At 29.0% G+C, this 16,461-nt stretch overlaps 2 protein-coding genes across 3 annotated transcripts in view; one reads left to right on the top strand and one right to left on the bottom strand.

Moving 5' to 3' along the window:
- LOC119608784 (netrin receptor DCC) overlaps nt 1-16,461 on the top strand; it is a 390,750-nt gene that overhangs the window by 370,283 nt on the left and 4,006 nt on the right. The window lies entirely within an intron of this gene.
- Nucleotides 1,763-16,461, bottom strand: part of LOC119608747 (sodium/hydrogen exchanger 9B2) — an 86,041-nt gene continuing 71,342 nt past the window's right edge. For both annotated transcript variants that reach the window (XM_037963304.1, XM_037963311.1), the window contains exons 8-11: nt 15,737-15,925; nt 10,252-10,395; nt 8,751-8,852; nt 1,763-2,249 (exon numbers count right to left, since the gene is read on the bottom strand). In XM_037963304.1, coding sequence (XP_037819232.1) covers nt 1,932-2,249; nt 8,751-8,852; nt 10,252-10,395; nt 15,737-15,925 — 753 coding nt within the window. In that variant the 3' untranslated portion in view covers nt 1,763-1,931. The remainder of the gene's footprint in view (nt 2,250-8,750; nt 8,853-10,251; nt 10,396-15,736; nt 15,926-16,461) is intronic.

The raw sequence follows: 16,461 nt of genomic DNA, 5'->3' as shown, positions 1-16,461 counted from the left end.
TTCTTTCGAGCTAATATCTCTCAAACTATATAAGGTTTCCTTTAGAAAATGACTTTTAGACTCATTACTGACGATGAAAATCGTCACAAATCTGTCCACCAAATTTGATTAGGATGGTTCCATTATTGACCCTACTGCCCATATAAGGGAGAAAATTACTTTAAATTTCTGGTATAAAAATGATATAATTCGATATAAACGCTCATGACTGAATTAAAAATACGAGTATAGCGATGAAATTCGAAACAAATAATATTATACGAACCGAAATCTATGTATGTACCAAATTTTACGACAATCAGACAATTGACCCTACCGCCCATATACATAAGTTCATAGTTTAAAAATTGGACAAAAATATTTAGTTAAACGCTCATGACTGAATTAAAAATACGAGTACAGCGATGAAATTCGAAACAAATAAGTATTATACGAACCGAAATCTACGCATGTACCAAATTTTACGACAATCAGACAACTGACCTTACCGCCCATATACATAAGTTCATAGTTTAAAAATTGGACAAAAATATTTAGTTTCTTAAAAAATATTTTGCTTATTCGATAGAGCTCTGTCCATAATTGACTTAAGCCCTTTTACGTCATACGGTTTGAATATATGTAATCATAGCCGAATATAATACTCTTACTTGTTTTTTTTATACCCTACACCACTTTTGTGGTGTATACCAATCGGCTTAGAATAATTTTCTGATTCGATTTAGCTATGTCCGTCCGTCCATGTAAACCTTGTAATCAAACTACAGGCCGCATTTTTGAAGATAATTTAAAATTTGGTACATGATCTTTTATTGCCTCAGTGACGAAGCCTATTGAAAATGGTTATGATCGGTCCTAGCCCCCATACAACTGAATCCCCGAAAAGGGCTTGTAAACCTTGTAATCAAAGTATAGGTCGCAATTTTGAAGATAATTCAATGATATTTTGCACATGATCTTCTATCTAGAGACAAATCCTATTGAAAATAGGCAACATCGGGACAATATTTGACCTAACCCCCATACAACTGAACCCCCTCGAATAGGGCTTTTAAGTTCATAATTATGTTCAATATACTCGTATCTTGACAAAAAGCTACAAAATCAAATTCAATACTAGCCTTCATGACTCTGATGAATTTTTTGATGATAGGGCCTCATTTAACCCTAGCCTCTATAGAAAGCCCCCTTCGAAATATAACTTAAATGTACACAATTTTATTCAACCAACAATGGCTAAAGTATATCTGAGACATGGTACAATTCAACTTAAATGCTTTATTATGAACACTAAATCGCATTTTATTTTTATAACTGGTGTAGGGTATTATATAGTCGGCCTCACCCGACTTTAACTTCTTACTTGTTTTTTTATTGTATAGATCATGCTGTAGTCTCGACTATTGATCAGTCTATAGTTTCTATCATTTATAGCAACAACTATGTATAACTCAGTATCATAAACAGTTCGAAATTGTAAAAGAAAATCTATAAATTTTTTTATTAAAAGGTTGTTTTTATTATATTTACAATATTTTAAAATGCAATTAATTTTTCAAATTATTAATCTAAGTACAATCAAACCTACCTATTTGCTAGAAAAGTATTTAAAATATATACACACGCATAAATCTATTCAAGCTCTGATATTAAACTTATAAAGGAGCTTTAAAAACCAATGGTAAAAAAGGCTAAAACTCAAATCAGTGGATTAATTGCAAAGTAAAAGAAGTTTTCTAAAACATAACGAAAAACTGTGATAAGTCTAAACTTCTTAGGTTTGTTTTTTTTTTTTTTTTTTCAATATAATGCAAACTTAGACTTTAACAAGTTCAACGTCACAGCATTTCATTCATCCTGTGCTATACTTATGGTTGGTTTTTTTTTTTTGTATTTTCTATTATTTCTACTATGTGTTATTGTTATTGGTTTTAAACTGACTTTTGATGGCGGTCTAAATTGTCATTACCCGAAAACTCTTCATTATTGGCATTGCCCGCTGTACTGTTCTCGTACTCAACGGTCATGTTTACATTTCCTCCTCGATTGTCATCAGCCATATTATCGTCATTTGTAGCACTACGTTGTAGCCAAATTGGTGCTAAACGTAACATTAAAATAGCACCCAATGGTGCAGTGAATATAATGGCCAGAACGGATATGATTAGAACATTACTGGCCAACGATAAAGTAGCCGCATCAGCATTCAATGAACGAGCCAAATCTAAGGCTATGGGCCCTAAGGCGGCCTAAAAAGATAAAATAAAAAAGAGATTAAGTAGAGAATTTGTTAACAATTAGTTTATCATTTTAATTGTGTGGCTAATAAAAGTGTGCTAATTTTCTTTGTCGTTTTATTAGTTTCTTTTTTTATAAATTTATTTATGAACTCTGCTGTTTCACTTTTAATTTATAATTTGTTTTATTATATTTGAATTAATTAAAATTTTCTTTTCTGTAAATTTATGTTATATTTTTTTTTCTAACAAAAATATTTTAATTAATTGCTAAATTTGTTTATGATTTTTAGGGTTTTTGTGTCTTTTTTATAGAAAGAAATTAGCTTTGTTTTCAATTCGTAAACATTAAAATTAAATATCATAAATTTACTTTATTTTTAGATACCCTACAAGAGGTAAAGATGGATCGATCCATTATTTTTAAATTTTGTTCTATTTATAGATAATTTATGAAAAAAAAATATTTCTGTAAAATTTTTATTTACATTTTTTATTATTTGAAAATAGTTTGTCTGTTTAACTAACATTTTAGAAACTTTTTTTTATAAATTTTGTTTAAAAAATGTTCTATTTTTAGAAGTTCTTGTGCAATTTCTATTATTAATGAAGAATTTTTTATAATTTTTCTATTCTTAATGAATTTTTGATAAGTTTACTATTTTTTAAAAAATTTTGAAATATTTACAATTTTTTTTATTAAATTGTCTTCTGTAGAAAAACCATCTCCATTTGTAATTTCTTACTGTATTCCTTGTTTCGTATTTAACCAGTAATACGTTCTCTTCAATTCACTTTATAAAAGATATTTTCCTTTTTTCTTATCTTCACTTAATATCTTATGTAAAGTGTACAGAAAAGTAGAAAAAAAGAAACGAAATTCCTGACCCTATTGTGTTCATGAATTTTATTATTTCCTTAAGAACTTTTACGAAAAAAACACTTTTAAGACAGACGGTCGGTCAGACATAGCGAATACTCGTAAAAATACATTTCCCATTAGCCAGCCATATTTTATAGAACTTCAACTTCATCATCTTTTAAAACCATTAATTCATTCGTTCTTTCATTCATTCATTTGTGTCTTTTTATTGTTTTCATATTCATACAATTCGATTTAAATTGTATTCATACACATACTTACATACTCTTGTACATATGTCCTTTATGTCCTTTTTGCTTTGCTTATTACATATTTCTTTTTGAAAGCACCATCAACAGTTTTTGGGGCCACCCATAAGGCTTTTCCCCATATGTATACAAGTTTACTTTTCATGTTTTTGTCGGTACCTATATTTCTGATTTTGGTGGTCGGTCCCTTGGACGGCATGTCCTTTAAAAATCAAAATTCAAGTGTGTGGGGGGTAACAAACTGGCCAGATTTCATTGATTCATTTAAATAATAAAAGTTTTAATTTTTTGCTGTTAGACGTTGTTTGTGCTCATTACCGAATGTTGTTCTCTGTCGTGTACTTAAAATTCTACAAGTAGGGACGGACACACAGACGGACTGACAGGCATTGTTGCTTAAGAAATGTGTTTTTAATGACAAGTCATTGCATAAGATATCATAGCATACCAAAAGGAGAATGTGTATAAATGAGTGAATGAAGGAAATGTTTTTTCTCACTTTAGCATACAAAACTGATGTAGTAACCCAGCAAACATTTTAAACCTATGTATTTTTTTCTATTTAAATAAAGTTTTTGTACTTCATAGAATAAAATTTGGTAAATTTTGTATTTTACTATGTTTGTACAAATGTTGTGTGTGTTTTATTTAATTTCCTTTAGCGTGAACATTTAAAACATTTTTTATTCATTTTTATTTTAGCAAACAAATGTTTTTTTTATTTATTTCATTTTGTTTGTCTTCCCTTCTATCTTAATGTTTGTATGCGGTTTTGTAGATGTTTGTTTTTCCTTTAGTTATTTTTTATACCCTATAGTGGTGTAGATATGTCCGTTTGTACGTCCGTCCGTCTGTGTGTCCATGTAAACCTAGTGCCTATATTTTTGTTCAATCTTTGACAAAATCGACAGAACCCTGTTTTATGATAGGTACTGCCAATTTTCATACTGATCGGTCCTCATTTGAGAATCGGCCTATATTTACAATATAAATTCTTTACTATAAAAATAATCCACATTTTAAATATACTCACAACTGGTGTAGGACATCATAACGTCGACCATGCTTTCTTACTTATTTTCTTCTTGTTTTTTCAAAGGTTCAAATACTATTTAAATGTCTTCTTTAGTTTTTTTCTTGTACATATTTCTATTTATTTCCTACACGTTTTTTGTTTGGATGTGTATTAATGTTGACAACATCACAATGTATTGTGTTGTTGGCCTGTGTATATGATTTCCTTTCTTTTATCTTCTTGGCGTCCTCGTTTGCCTTTAAGTGTGTTCACCCTACATCAGCAGGGTGAAGCTTTTTAAATAATTTTCACTAATATTCCGAAAAGGACAATACAAAAAATTCGTATCACCACATTTTTATCTCTCAGTCCTCGTGACTTGTTGTGTCCCAAATATTAAATATAAAAATAAGGTTTATGTATTTTTATCATTATATTTTTTTTAAGGTCCAAATTTACCGAAAACCTGATAGTTAATAGGCCGTAACTCCTAGGGAGCAAAAGGGAGCACTGCGCTGTAGTCCATAACTTCCCATACACGTATATATTGTATCTTTCTATAGTCCGGAAGGAAATAAAAGCAAAATTTTTTCGCAAATTTTAAATGGGCGGAGTCACCAAATTTTTTGTAAATCTATACGTATACATATAAATATTTTGGACATGGAAGTACATGGCGTGTATGTTATGTATGTATGTATGTATGTATGTATGATGTATGTATGTATGTATGTATGTATGTATGTATGTATGTATGTAGTATGTATGTATGTATGTATTTATGTATGTATGTATGTATGTATGTATGTATGTATGTATGTATGTATGTATGTATGTATGTATGTATGTATGTATGTATGTATGTATGTATGTATGTATGTATGTATGTATGTATGTATGTATGTATGTATGTATGTATGTATGTATGTATGTATGTATGTATGTATGTATGTATGTATGATGTATGTATGTATGTATGTATGTATGTATGTATGTATGTATGTATGTATGTATGTATGTATGTATGTATGTATGTATGTATGTATGTATGTATGTATGTATGTATGTATGTATGTATGTATGTATGTATGTATGTATGTATGTATGTATGTATGTATGTATGTATGTATGTATGTATGTATGTATGTATGTATGTATGTATGTATGTATGTATGTATGTATGTATGTATGTATGTATGTATGTATGTATGTATGTATGTATGTATGTATGTATGTATGTATGTATGTATGTATGTATGTATGTATGTATGTATGTATGTATGTATGTATGTATGTATGTATGTATGTATACTTGACAAAGGATGTTATCGAAAAATTTGGTGCCAGTTTGGTACCAGGCGTGTACATTTCTTTTCCCCTCTGTGTACATATAAATTTTGTACAAGTTACATTAATATCAATATAAATATTTAATACTAAAATAGACAACATATAAAACTGTTCACTTCCTTATAAATTATATTTAAACTAGGTCTGTTCAAAAAAAAATAACCTTTGGCCCCTGTAAATATTAAAAAGTTTTAGTAGCGCCATCAGCCTTCTGTTTTCAATATTTCGGATTTGACCGACTAAAAGTATTTTCACTTATTTCTACTATTGTTTGAAATTCATGTATTTTTTAGTTGTTGGACAAAAATATCAAGAAAATGTTCATAAATAGGTATAACATTATTTTTTCACATTTTTTTTGTTAAACGATACTCTTGTTGGCATTGTCTTCAATACGAAATTTTTGCTTTAAATATGTTAACTAGTTTTTTTTTAGTTTGTTTTTTTTTCAAACAACATAATTGAATTTTAGATTAAATTTGTGAAAAAAAATTAATTAAATATTGCTAATAATATTTTTAATGTATACATTTTCAAACATATTTGAACAAAATTTTCTCAATGTTTTTAGAAAAAACATTTTTAAGTTTTTCTACTTTTTCTAATTTTAGTTATCAAAGCCGTTCAACCTTGGATTAAGATTAAAAAAATTAAAAAAAAAACATTAAATTCTTTCTATTTTTAGTCAAATATAAAAACCTTTTTTATAAAAAAGTACTCTCCACATATTATGTAAATACATATGTATGTATATGTTTTTTTGCAATTAATTTCAAAGTCTGCACAAAACTTTGACCAATAAATTATGCAACACAATTCATTTTATGTCTGCAAACATATGGTTGCTTTGTCGGTTGGTTGGTTTCTAAATAAAAGCAAATATTTGCTAAATATTCAAGCACTTGTATTCGACACATACGGAAAAGGCCACAAGCTAATCCAAAGAAAACAAATATCTAACTTTAACAAAAATAACGCAGAAAAAAATATAGAAATGTTTCTCAATTCTGTGAAAACATTTAGACTAAATAGCCCAAAAAAGTTAAAAAAAAAAAAAATAAATGAAACAAATGAGTTTAGAAGAAGAACAAGTAATAAAAGAAAGTGTGGCAGGGCTTAGTCGTTCATATGATACCCTACACCTATTATGATTATACTTAATATTATAATAAACATTTTCTTAAGTTCCAGTTTATCTTAATTGCGATATATTGATAATTAACATGAAAGCTTTTATACCCTACACCACTATATTGGGAAGGGTATTATGCGTTTGTATTGGGCCTACACCTTATAGTATACCAATCGGCATAGAATCATTTTCTAAGTCGATTTATGTATGTCCGACTCTGTGTCCAAGTGAGCACGCTACATACCGCAATTTCAAGATAATTCGATGAAATTTGCACATACTGTACTATTGACCCAAGAACGAAATATGGTTAAAATTGGTCCATTTTTTCGCCTTGTCTCCATACCCGAATAGGGCTTTTGACCTTACAATTATGTTAAATGTTCTTGTATCTCTACAAAAATCGGCAAAACTTAGGGATTTACATATACAGTAAAGTGATTTATGCAGAATTTTATCATGACAGTTAATATTGACCTTCAAGTCATTTCCTGAAGGGGACTTTTGTATTTTTGATCTCCAAATTCCAAATCACGGGAACCGGCAATATAGGACCTTGGTGATAAATTTGATCGATTAATAGAGTTCGACCTTGCGAAAAAGATAATACTGGTATCTTCAAGACGGACGGTCTCACAGCCTATTGTTTTACTCTAAGTTTATTAGTTTAAGGTAGGTATAGGACCACTTTTTCTGTTGCGTTACAAACATCAGCACAAACTCATAGTACCCTCCCTACTATAGCGATGTAGGGTTAAAAAAAAAAAGAAAACGTCCAGGAATCGAAACAGCAGCAGTAGCACCAGTGGCTAAAGAAATGTTACAAGTGACAACCACATATTTAACCTAACATAACCACAGTTAACCGCAATGCAGCATAACATATGAGTAGCTGGGCCACATGGCTACTTAGGACAACATGGAATCAAAAATTACACAAAAAAATAATACAAAATTCAAACTAGCAAACATATTTAGCAGGATGAGGAGAGAGCGAGAGAGTCAAGTAAACAAGCACAAAAAAAAATTGCAACCAAATGAATAGAATTGTTGTTAGCAGTTTGTTAAACTAAAACATTTGATTGTATTTTATACCCCAAGACATTAGAGTAGGGTGATAATTAACATCATATCACATCCCTCAACATTCCTTATTTTATTTATTTCTCAGATATACGCACTCATAAAATTATAGGCAACTTTTGACAGATCTTTGGTTCTCTATATATACCAATCAATAAACCTTTCTACCTTATATACTTGCCTGGTAATATAACTGAATATGTCTGTTCCATTTTATTCATGTTATGAAAAATATAAAGGGAGTTTGGCTACAGAGGTTGTAACCACTGACATGCCTCAAAAACTAACACAAGTGGCAATACTTTTCTGCGGTTTCAACTTAAATAACATATAAATAACAAATATTTTTTATATTTTTACTTTTTCTATGGCTAAAACGCTTTTGGGGCTGCTTCACTAATGGCATTTAGTTACTCCCTTCTACATATACAATATTGAGTTTTTTTTTATAAAACCAGAAACCTTCAAATTTTAAACATCTAGGGAGGAGTATAAATTTATATAAAAACATATAGAAAACTACCTGTAACCAAAAACTTCCAAATGTTTATTTTCTAAGAAAATGACCAAAACAGTAGTATACGATTTATTATTCCCATTTTTTGGAAATTGGTAATTGAAGCTATTCATAGAAAGTAATAAAAATAAATGTGTGCAAAAAAATATGCTTTATTTTGCAGTTCTTAACTACCGCTAAATTAGGCTGCATTTTTTGTCACCTTTCGAAAGCTATTATATGTTTTGAGTACACTATTGCTAATACACTTTTAAATGTTAAGTATTTTTTAGATCTGTTACTTACTTGCACTGTTGCTTTGGGAAAACTGGAAATTGTTATATAGCCACGTTCTTTTATTGATAAATTTCCTCCATAAGTTGATAAATATGCAAAAGCCAAACGAAACTGTGAATTATATACAAAAATTTCATATAACTGAAAATAATTTAAATTAAGAATGTCTCTATGCTAAAAATTAAAATGTGCAAAACAAATGTTTTTTGTTTGTTCCCAACTTTCATTACCAGGTAAGGGGTTAAAATGTTAAAATTTACTTACACAATAGCATTTAAGTCATTATTTTAACATGGTGATGTCATTGTAGGCAAGTTATTACCACAATAGCTTACAAGTAATTAGAAAAATCTGTCAATGTAAATCGTGTGAAATAACATATACAGCTTCTATATCTTCACACAGAAGCCGACTAATGAATTGGAAAGTATTTATATAACACATTATTAATAAGACGTTATTAAAGTACTTCTATGTAATCAGAACGATATTGAAAAGTATGTTAATGGGTAAGTGGTTACAATTGCAAATCATTACCATGTTTTTGCTTGGTTTTATTCCATTCTACTCTAAATCAACCCAGCAAAAACTGGGTAATGGCTTTCAATTGTAACTACTTACCTAACAACATACTTTTCAATGACTACTACATATCGTCTGGATTACGTAGAAGTAGTCCAATAAGGTCTTACTAATAATATGTAATATAAATACTTTCTAAATCATTAGTCATCTTGCCAGTGAAGATATAGAAGCTGTATACTTTTTTCAGGTAATTTTCAATGACTACTTTTTCAACTTACTTGTAATCGTTTGCGGTAAGTACTTGCCTCAAAAGGCATCACCGTGTTAAAATAATGACTTAAAATGCTATTGTGTAAGTAAATTTTGGTATTTTAATTTAAACATTTATGAATGTTATGTTATCACAGAATGTAATATTTGTTCAATTCACAATCGATGTTGTAGCGTTGTATGTCAGCAGCTGCTACAATAGTCATAACAATGTTGTTGGTATTTTCTATGCAAAAGGCCTATACAACTCCTACGACAATTTTTCATATGTTTTTCGAATGTTGTAAGAAAGTTTAGTGTTGCCAAATGTTTATTTCAACATATAAACAACATATAAATTCAAACGATTTTAGCATAAAAAACGATAAAGTGGTAACACTGAAATCAAAAACAAACAGCTGTTTACCAAAACAAAAGAGCTAAAATTTAATTAAAAACTGTTTATTTATTTGTATAAAATGTGGAATAAAGAAAATAAAAGAATTGAAAATTCAAAGAAATTAATTTGGTTCATTTCGCATGTTTAATTAGTTTAATATTTTTTGATTTTTTTTATCTTCTGACATTTGTTTTGATTGTTTATGACTTGCTGCAAAGATCTGTTCACAATCACTGTTACTACACTTTAGTAGGTACAATATTCAACTTGACTGTGAATTGAACAATTGTAAAGCTCATCTTTGTTGAAAATATAAAGAAAATATATTGTACTTACCACACTTCCAAGTATTACTAGCAAAACTCCGTATCCTACAACTTTGCCATCCAAAACTGTGAAATTAATTTCCTTGCCAATTAGGGCGAAAGAGACAGGTTTTAAAAATTTCCACATTAAGTCAAGACGTTTGCCTACATTAGCCTGTAATGAAAGTTTTTAAAATGTTTAAACCACTCTTACAGAAAATCACTTTATTGACAACAAATCTTTTATAAAACAAGGTGCTAATTGAAATTTGACAAAAATTAATACTTTTTAGAAATAAATTTACTGTCTCGAATTTTAGAGATCGTTTGATAATTGACCAAGTACTCATTAAAAACGCTCACGTTAAAACTAAGCAAATGAAATCAACCAAATTCACCCAAAATATTTACTCTTTGGTACTGAAAATTAGCAAAATCGGTTCACAATGTAAAAAGTTATGAGTAAAAATTTCAGAATACCTCGAAAAAATTACGTTTTTTTCTTAACTCTTGAGGAAACTACAAAAGATATTTCGATGAATTTTGTCACACATTATTTTTTCAGGACAGTGATCCATTATGTTCAAAATCTTTACAATCGATTTCCCGTAGCCACCAGGTATGTATTCCCGGAAATAAGTTTATCATTAATAACTCCCTCAAATATATCGGTATCAACAAAAAATTTTGTACTTGCAAATATTATATAAACAGAAATCATACTCTCAACGTAGATCTCAGTGGATCCACAATTGGTCACAGCTCCCATATAAGGTCCACTCTCGAAAATCACCTAAACGCACATGTTTCATTGATAAATAAAGCTATTGTGATAAAATTCGAGTTGATATGTTTTGTGTACATACAAATCATTCTACTGAATTTTTTACGGTCCATTATTGGTCATAGCTCCCATATAGGGCCCACTTCCGAAAATCACTTTAAAGCACATATTTCATTGTCAAATAAAGCTATCTTGATATAATTCGACACAAATATGTCTTGTCTAAATATGAATCACTCTACGAAATTTTTTCCGGATAGGCCCATAATTGGTCATAGCTCCCATATAAGGTCCACTTCCGAAAATCATTTAAACGCATATATTTCATTGAATTCTAAAGCTATAGGGATAAAATCTGAATTGAATATGTTTTGTGTACATACAAGTCATTTTATTACTTTTATCCCGGATCGGTCTATTATTGATCATAGCTCCCATATAAGGCCCACTTCCGCAAATCACTTAACCGCACGTATTTCATTGTCATATAAAGATATCTTGATAAAATTCGACACAAATATGTTTTGTGTACATATGAATCACTCTACGAAATTTTTCCGGATAGGCCCATAATTGGTCATAGTTCCTATATAAAGTCAACTTAGGAAAATCACCTAAACGCACATATTTCATTAATTAATAAATCAATTGGAGTAAAATTCAACATGATTTTTTTTCTTGCATATAAATCATTACACCAATCTTTTTCTTATCAGTCCAATCAAAGTTATAGGGATAAATGTGTTTTTTGTATATATAAATCATTATATTTTTTCCGGGTTGGTCCATTAGTTGTCTTAGCTCCCATATAAGGTTTACTTCTGAAAATCACTTAATATAGCTCTCTAACTTATTTTTTTCTCATTTCTTTGGCTTAAAAAGAACACTCTGGTCAACTAACAATTGACCTATTAACAAGAAGTTCTTGTACCCAAAATTTCGAAGTATTTTTATTATTATTTTTTTTTTTTGCAAATGTTGTTGCTGCTATTATTTCAGTTGTTTGCTTTCTTCTAAGGCAAACAAACAACATCAGAATCAAGAAAAACAACAATAATCATCAGGTATTGTTTCAAGTGTAGTTTTTAATTTGCTACTTGTTTTCCAATACAACAACACAGCATTCATTGTAGTTGTGTATCAAAGAGTGTATTTCTATCTTTTTTTCTCCATTACCTCTGAAGTTTCTTTTAATTGGGCAGGAGTAGTGTTTTTTATTAACTTTTTTTTCTAACACATATCTCGCTTTTTTATATCGAATCACTATATTCAAAAAGTGACAATTCAACTTTTGGTATTTTGATGGCAAATATTTTCCCATCTCAATCTCCAGCTAATATGCTAATATATATGCCTAATGCCTAATTCATTATACATACGAAATTGCACGAAATATTTTTTTAATTTTAGTTAACAAATAATCATCATTCACACGAATTTGTTTCTTTTGCTATGGAAATATTTCATAAATTATATCATACTTTTTCTTAAATTTTATAAAAAATGTTCCAGTTTTATTTAATTATAATGTAATTAATATTATTATACATATGTATATATAAATCCGCTTAAATATTCGAAAAGGTTTTCGTACTTTCACAAAATTAGAAAAAGGTTTGATAAAATATTATTTCGTATTATACAAGAAATTTTCGTAAATAGTATGAAAAAAGTCGTAAAGTTAACCATGGCTTATTTTAAGTGTAGACTTTATGGAGTTGACACTTTTTGAATATACTATAGGTCCTTGATATTCTGTTTATTTGTTTTTATTTTTCATTCTTGCTCTCTTTCCTTGATTTTAGTGTGTGCGTTCATTCGTGCATGTATGTTTTTTTTACGCTTGTGTTTTCTTTGCGCCTAAATACATACACACATAAACAAGAGGAAATAAAACATGTGCAGTATGAAAGGATTCTTCTTTAGATGTTATTTTTTTTTAAGTTGTAGTTGTAGTTCCTGAAAATAAAATTATTTTTTGCTCAAACTGCATCGAAAAGAAATGGTGAATTTGGTGGCAAAGAGACCATTAGAAGAAATTTTTTTCATTTAATTAAAACAGCGTAAGTTGATTCAAAAGTAAAGATTTTATTTCAAAAAGTTAATTTTTTAAAACTATTTACTCCATCCGTATTTACAGAAAAAAGCTGAATTTACTGAAAATTTTCCATAGGCCTTTTGGAATTAAAATATGCATTTTTCTTAGTAAAAACTAAAATTTTATAATATTTTCTATGGTCTTAGAAATCATTCTTTCTTGTTTTTTCCTAAACTTTTTTTTAATTTTTGCCTTCTCAACTTATTCTCATTGAACACTACTTGATTATACACTTTTCAATGTTGTTTTTGTTGCACTACTTTGTCACAAACATTCCACTGGGCCAGTTTAACAATAAAAAAAAAAAAAAACGTGCAACAAAAAAATTTCATAAAAAAAATAAAATGGAAAAGCAAAGTAAAGATAAGTAGAGAAGAAAAGTCAATTGAAAAAAAAGATATACGAAAAAAATGAGATGAAATCAAATGTCATAAGCTGTCTTTGCAATTAAATGTGTCAACAAGATTGACTTTTTGATAAGATTTCTGGTAGTTGACTTGACTTTAAAGTGTGAAATCCTCTTAATTTTTTTTCTTTTCAGCTGTAGTTTTTGTAGTAGCAACAACTACAACAAACACTTTTACACAAATTCATGTATTATATTGAGAAAAATAAAAGAGAAAATGTACATTACACAAAAAAAATGTAAAAGACTTTGCATTCAAGTGCATGCATGCATTGAGTGCACTGTTGCCAGATTTTTAAATTTTTTATATCAAAACTGACCTATAGACGATTTTACATATAAATTTGACGATTTTAAAAAATTATTTAAAAACAAATAGCAGCTGACGCTTATACGTTATCAATTAAATTTTTCCATATTTTAATATTTATTTAAAACTAAAAAATAAAGATTATAAATAAACATGAATATTACCTATAGTTCTATAAACAGTAAATGTTCGTATTGACTACGAAATCATGAATTTGATAACTTAATTGACTATTTTTTTTGTTGAAATTTGAAAATTTTTCTCTCAAATCATCTGGTAACTATGTCTCTATGTTTGGATATTAAATATAAACTTTTTTATGTTTGTTGTTTGTATGCTAAGTGATGATAAAACCACTTTATATGCACTTAAAATTGTGATAAAGTGTTAATAAAGTCATCCAAGAACAACAAAAAAAAATTATAACAAAATGTTCTCAAATTCCAACAACTCTTTGGTAATAGTTATTGTTGTTGCTGTATGAGTAGTTGATGAATTTATGAGAAAATAATTTAAAATTATATTAAAAAAATTCTCAACACTTGTCATTTGTGTGCATCTACATATAAACTTTTTAACATGTATTAAACCTAAAAGTGTCATGAGCGTGTTATCGCAACAAATAAAACAAAATTTAAACAAAAACTTTCTAAATGAAATATTTTAAAAATTAATAAGATAGAGCGGTTAAATTTTGACCTATAAATAAAATTTTAGAGTATGACCACACTATGACTAGACAATGACTAGACTATGACTAAACTATGACTAGACTATGACTAGACTATGACTATACTATGACTAGACTAGACTAGACTAGACTAGACTAGACTAGACTATGACTAGACTATGACTAGACTATGACTAGACTATGACTAGACTATGACTAGACTATGACTAGACTATGACTAGACTATGACTAGACTATGACTAGACTATGACTAGACTATGACTAGACTATGACTAGACTAGACTATGACTAGACTATGACTAGACTATGACTAGACTATGACTAGACTATGACTAGACTATGACTAGACTATGACTAGACTATGACTAGACTATGACTAGACTATGACTAGACTATGACTAGACTATGACTAGACTATGACTAGACTATGACTAGACTATGACTAGACTATGACTAGACTATGACTAGACTATGACTAGACTATGACTAGACTATGACTAGACTATGACTAGACTATGACTAGACTATGACTAGACTATGACTAGACTATGACTAGACTATGACTAGACTATGACTAGACTATGACTAGACTATGACTAGACTATGACTAGACTATGACTAGACTATGACTAGACTATGACTAGACTATGACTAGACTATGACTAGACTGACTATGACTAGACTATGACTAGACTATGACTAGACTATGACTAGACTATGTCTAGACTATGTCTAGACTATGACTAGACTATGTCTAGACTATGACTAGACTATGACTAGACTATGACTAAACTATGAGGAGATCACTACTATGATACATTTAGAGTTTTCAGATCTTCTATCTATCACATAGTTGAGTTAAAATCATTTATTAAGAAATATAATTTAAGCATTCAAACATTACAATAAAAATCTTCTATGTTTTCAAACTGTCCTCTATTTTCCTCTAAAGACATCAGTCGCATCAAAAACGAAGCCAATAGAAACTAAGTATGTGTAGAAATGTAGTGTACACAAATATATGCAAAATTCAAATGTATTCAAAACACTGTAACATACGGTCCATGAGATTTACACACTGGTACAAAAAAGTAAAAAATATCGAAATAAAAAAGATACAAATAAAATTCTAGGGCATTTAAGTTATATAGTTAGTTCTACAGCTTTTCCTTTTGAGGAATATAAAGAAAAACTCATAGGAAATAAAATGAAAAATCTTAAACTTACATTTTCATATGCTTGTAGTTGCTGTGGTGTCAATTTTTTCTCTTGACGCTTCCAACCAATGCTAGCTATGAAAGCAACTGTTACACACCCTAAGGCGCCAGCAGATGGATAACCGATAGTTTTACTGCCCATCACGGCAATGGTACCGCCCAAGACAGTCAAAACAAAACGTAAACCATTTACATAGATCTGAAAGGAAAAAAATAAAAAATACGCATTAAAAATACGAGAAAAAAAGTAGAATATATTTGAAAAGAGTGAAAATACATTAAGCTACAACATAAACAGAAAAGAAACAAAATCTTATTTCTAAAAGTGATTTACAAACTAAACAGTAGACTATTACAACAGTTTGCTAAGGGGTTTTCAAAATTTGTAAGGAAAGATTTTGCACAGTATGGTGTACATAGGTTTCAAATGAACAAATAATACCTCAACTACTACTATTTATTCTATTAGCATTTCACTGTACTGTGCCAACCAAAAAAAAAAAGTTAAATTCTAAAGTAAAATAGGCTTTGCATGAATAGCAGCTGTATAAATGTTATTTTGTGGCCATAAAAGAGTTTCTGCGAATGCAACACATGTATTAACTATTCAACCATTTTAGATGAACTAAGATTTCACTATAAATGGCCAATTCTAATAGTCACAAAAATAAACAAAAAATTCTTTACACAATTTTTTTCTGTTGCCGAATTTTTTATTACACATTTGTAAATTTT

Source organism: Lucilia sericata, unplaced genomic scaffold (genome assembly GCF_015586225.1).
Source record: "Lucilia sericata isolate MDLA Ls3-8-SP2 unplaced genomic scaffold, ASM1558622v1 Contig000022F_arrow, whole genome shotgun sequence".
Classification (NCBI taxonomy): domain Eukaryota; kingdom Metazoa; phylum Arthropoda; class Insecta; order Diptera; family Calliphoridae; genus Lucilia; species Lucilia sericata.
The sequence above is the reverse complement of the archived record's forward strand: the minus strand, read 5'-3'. Positions and strand labels throughout refer to the sequence as shown.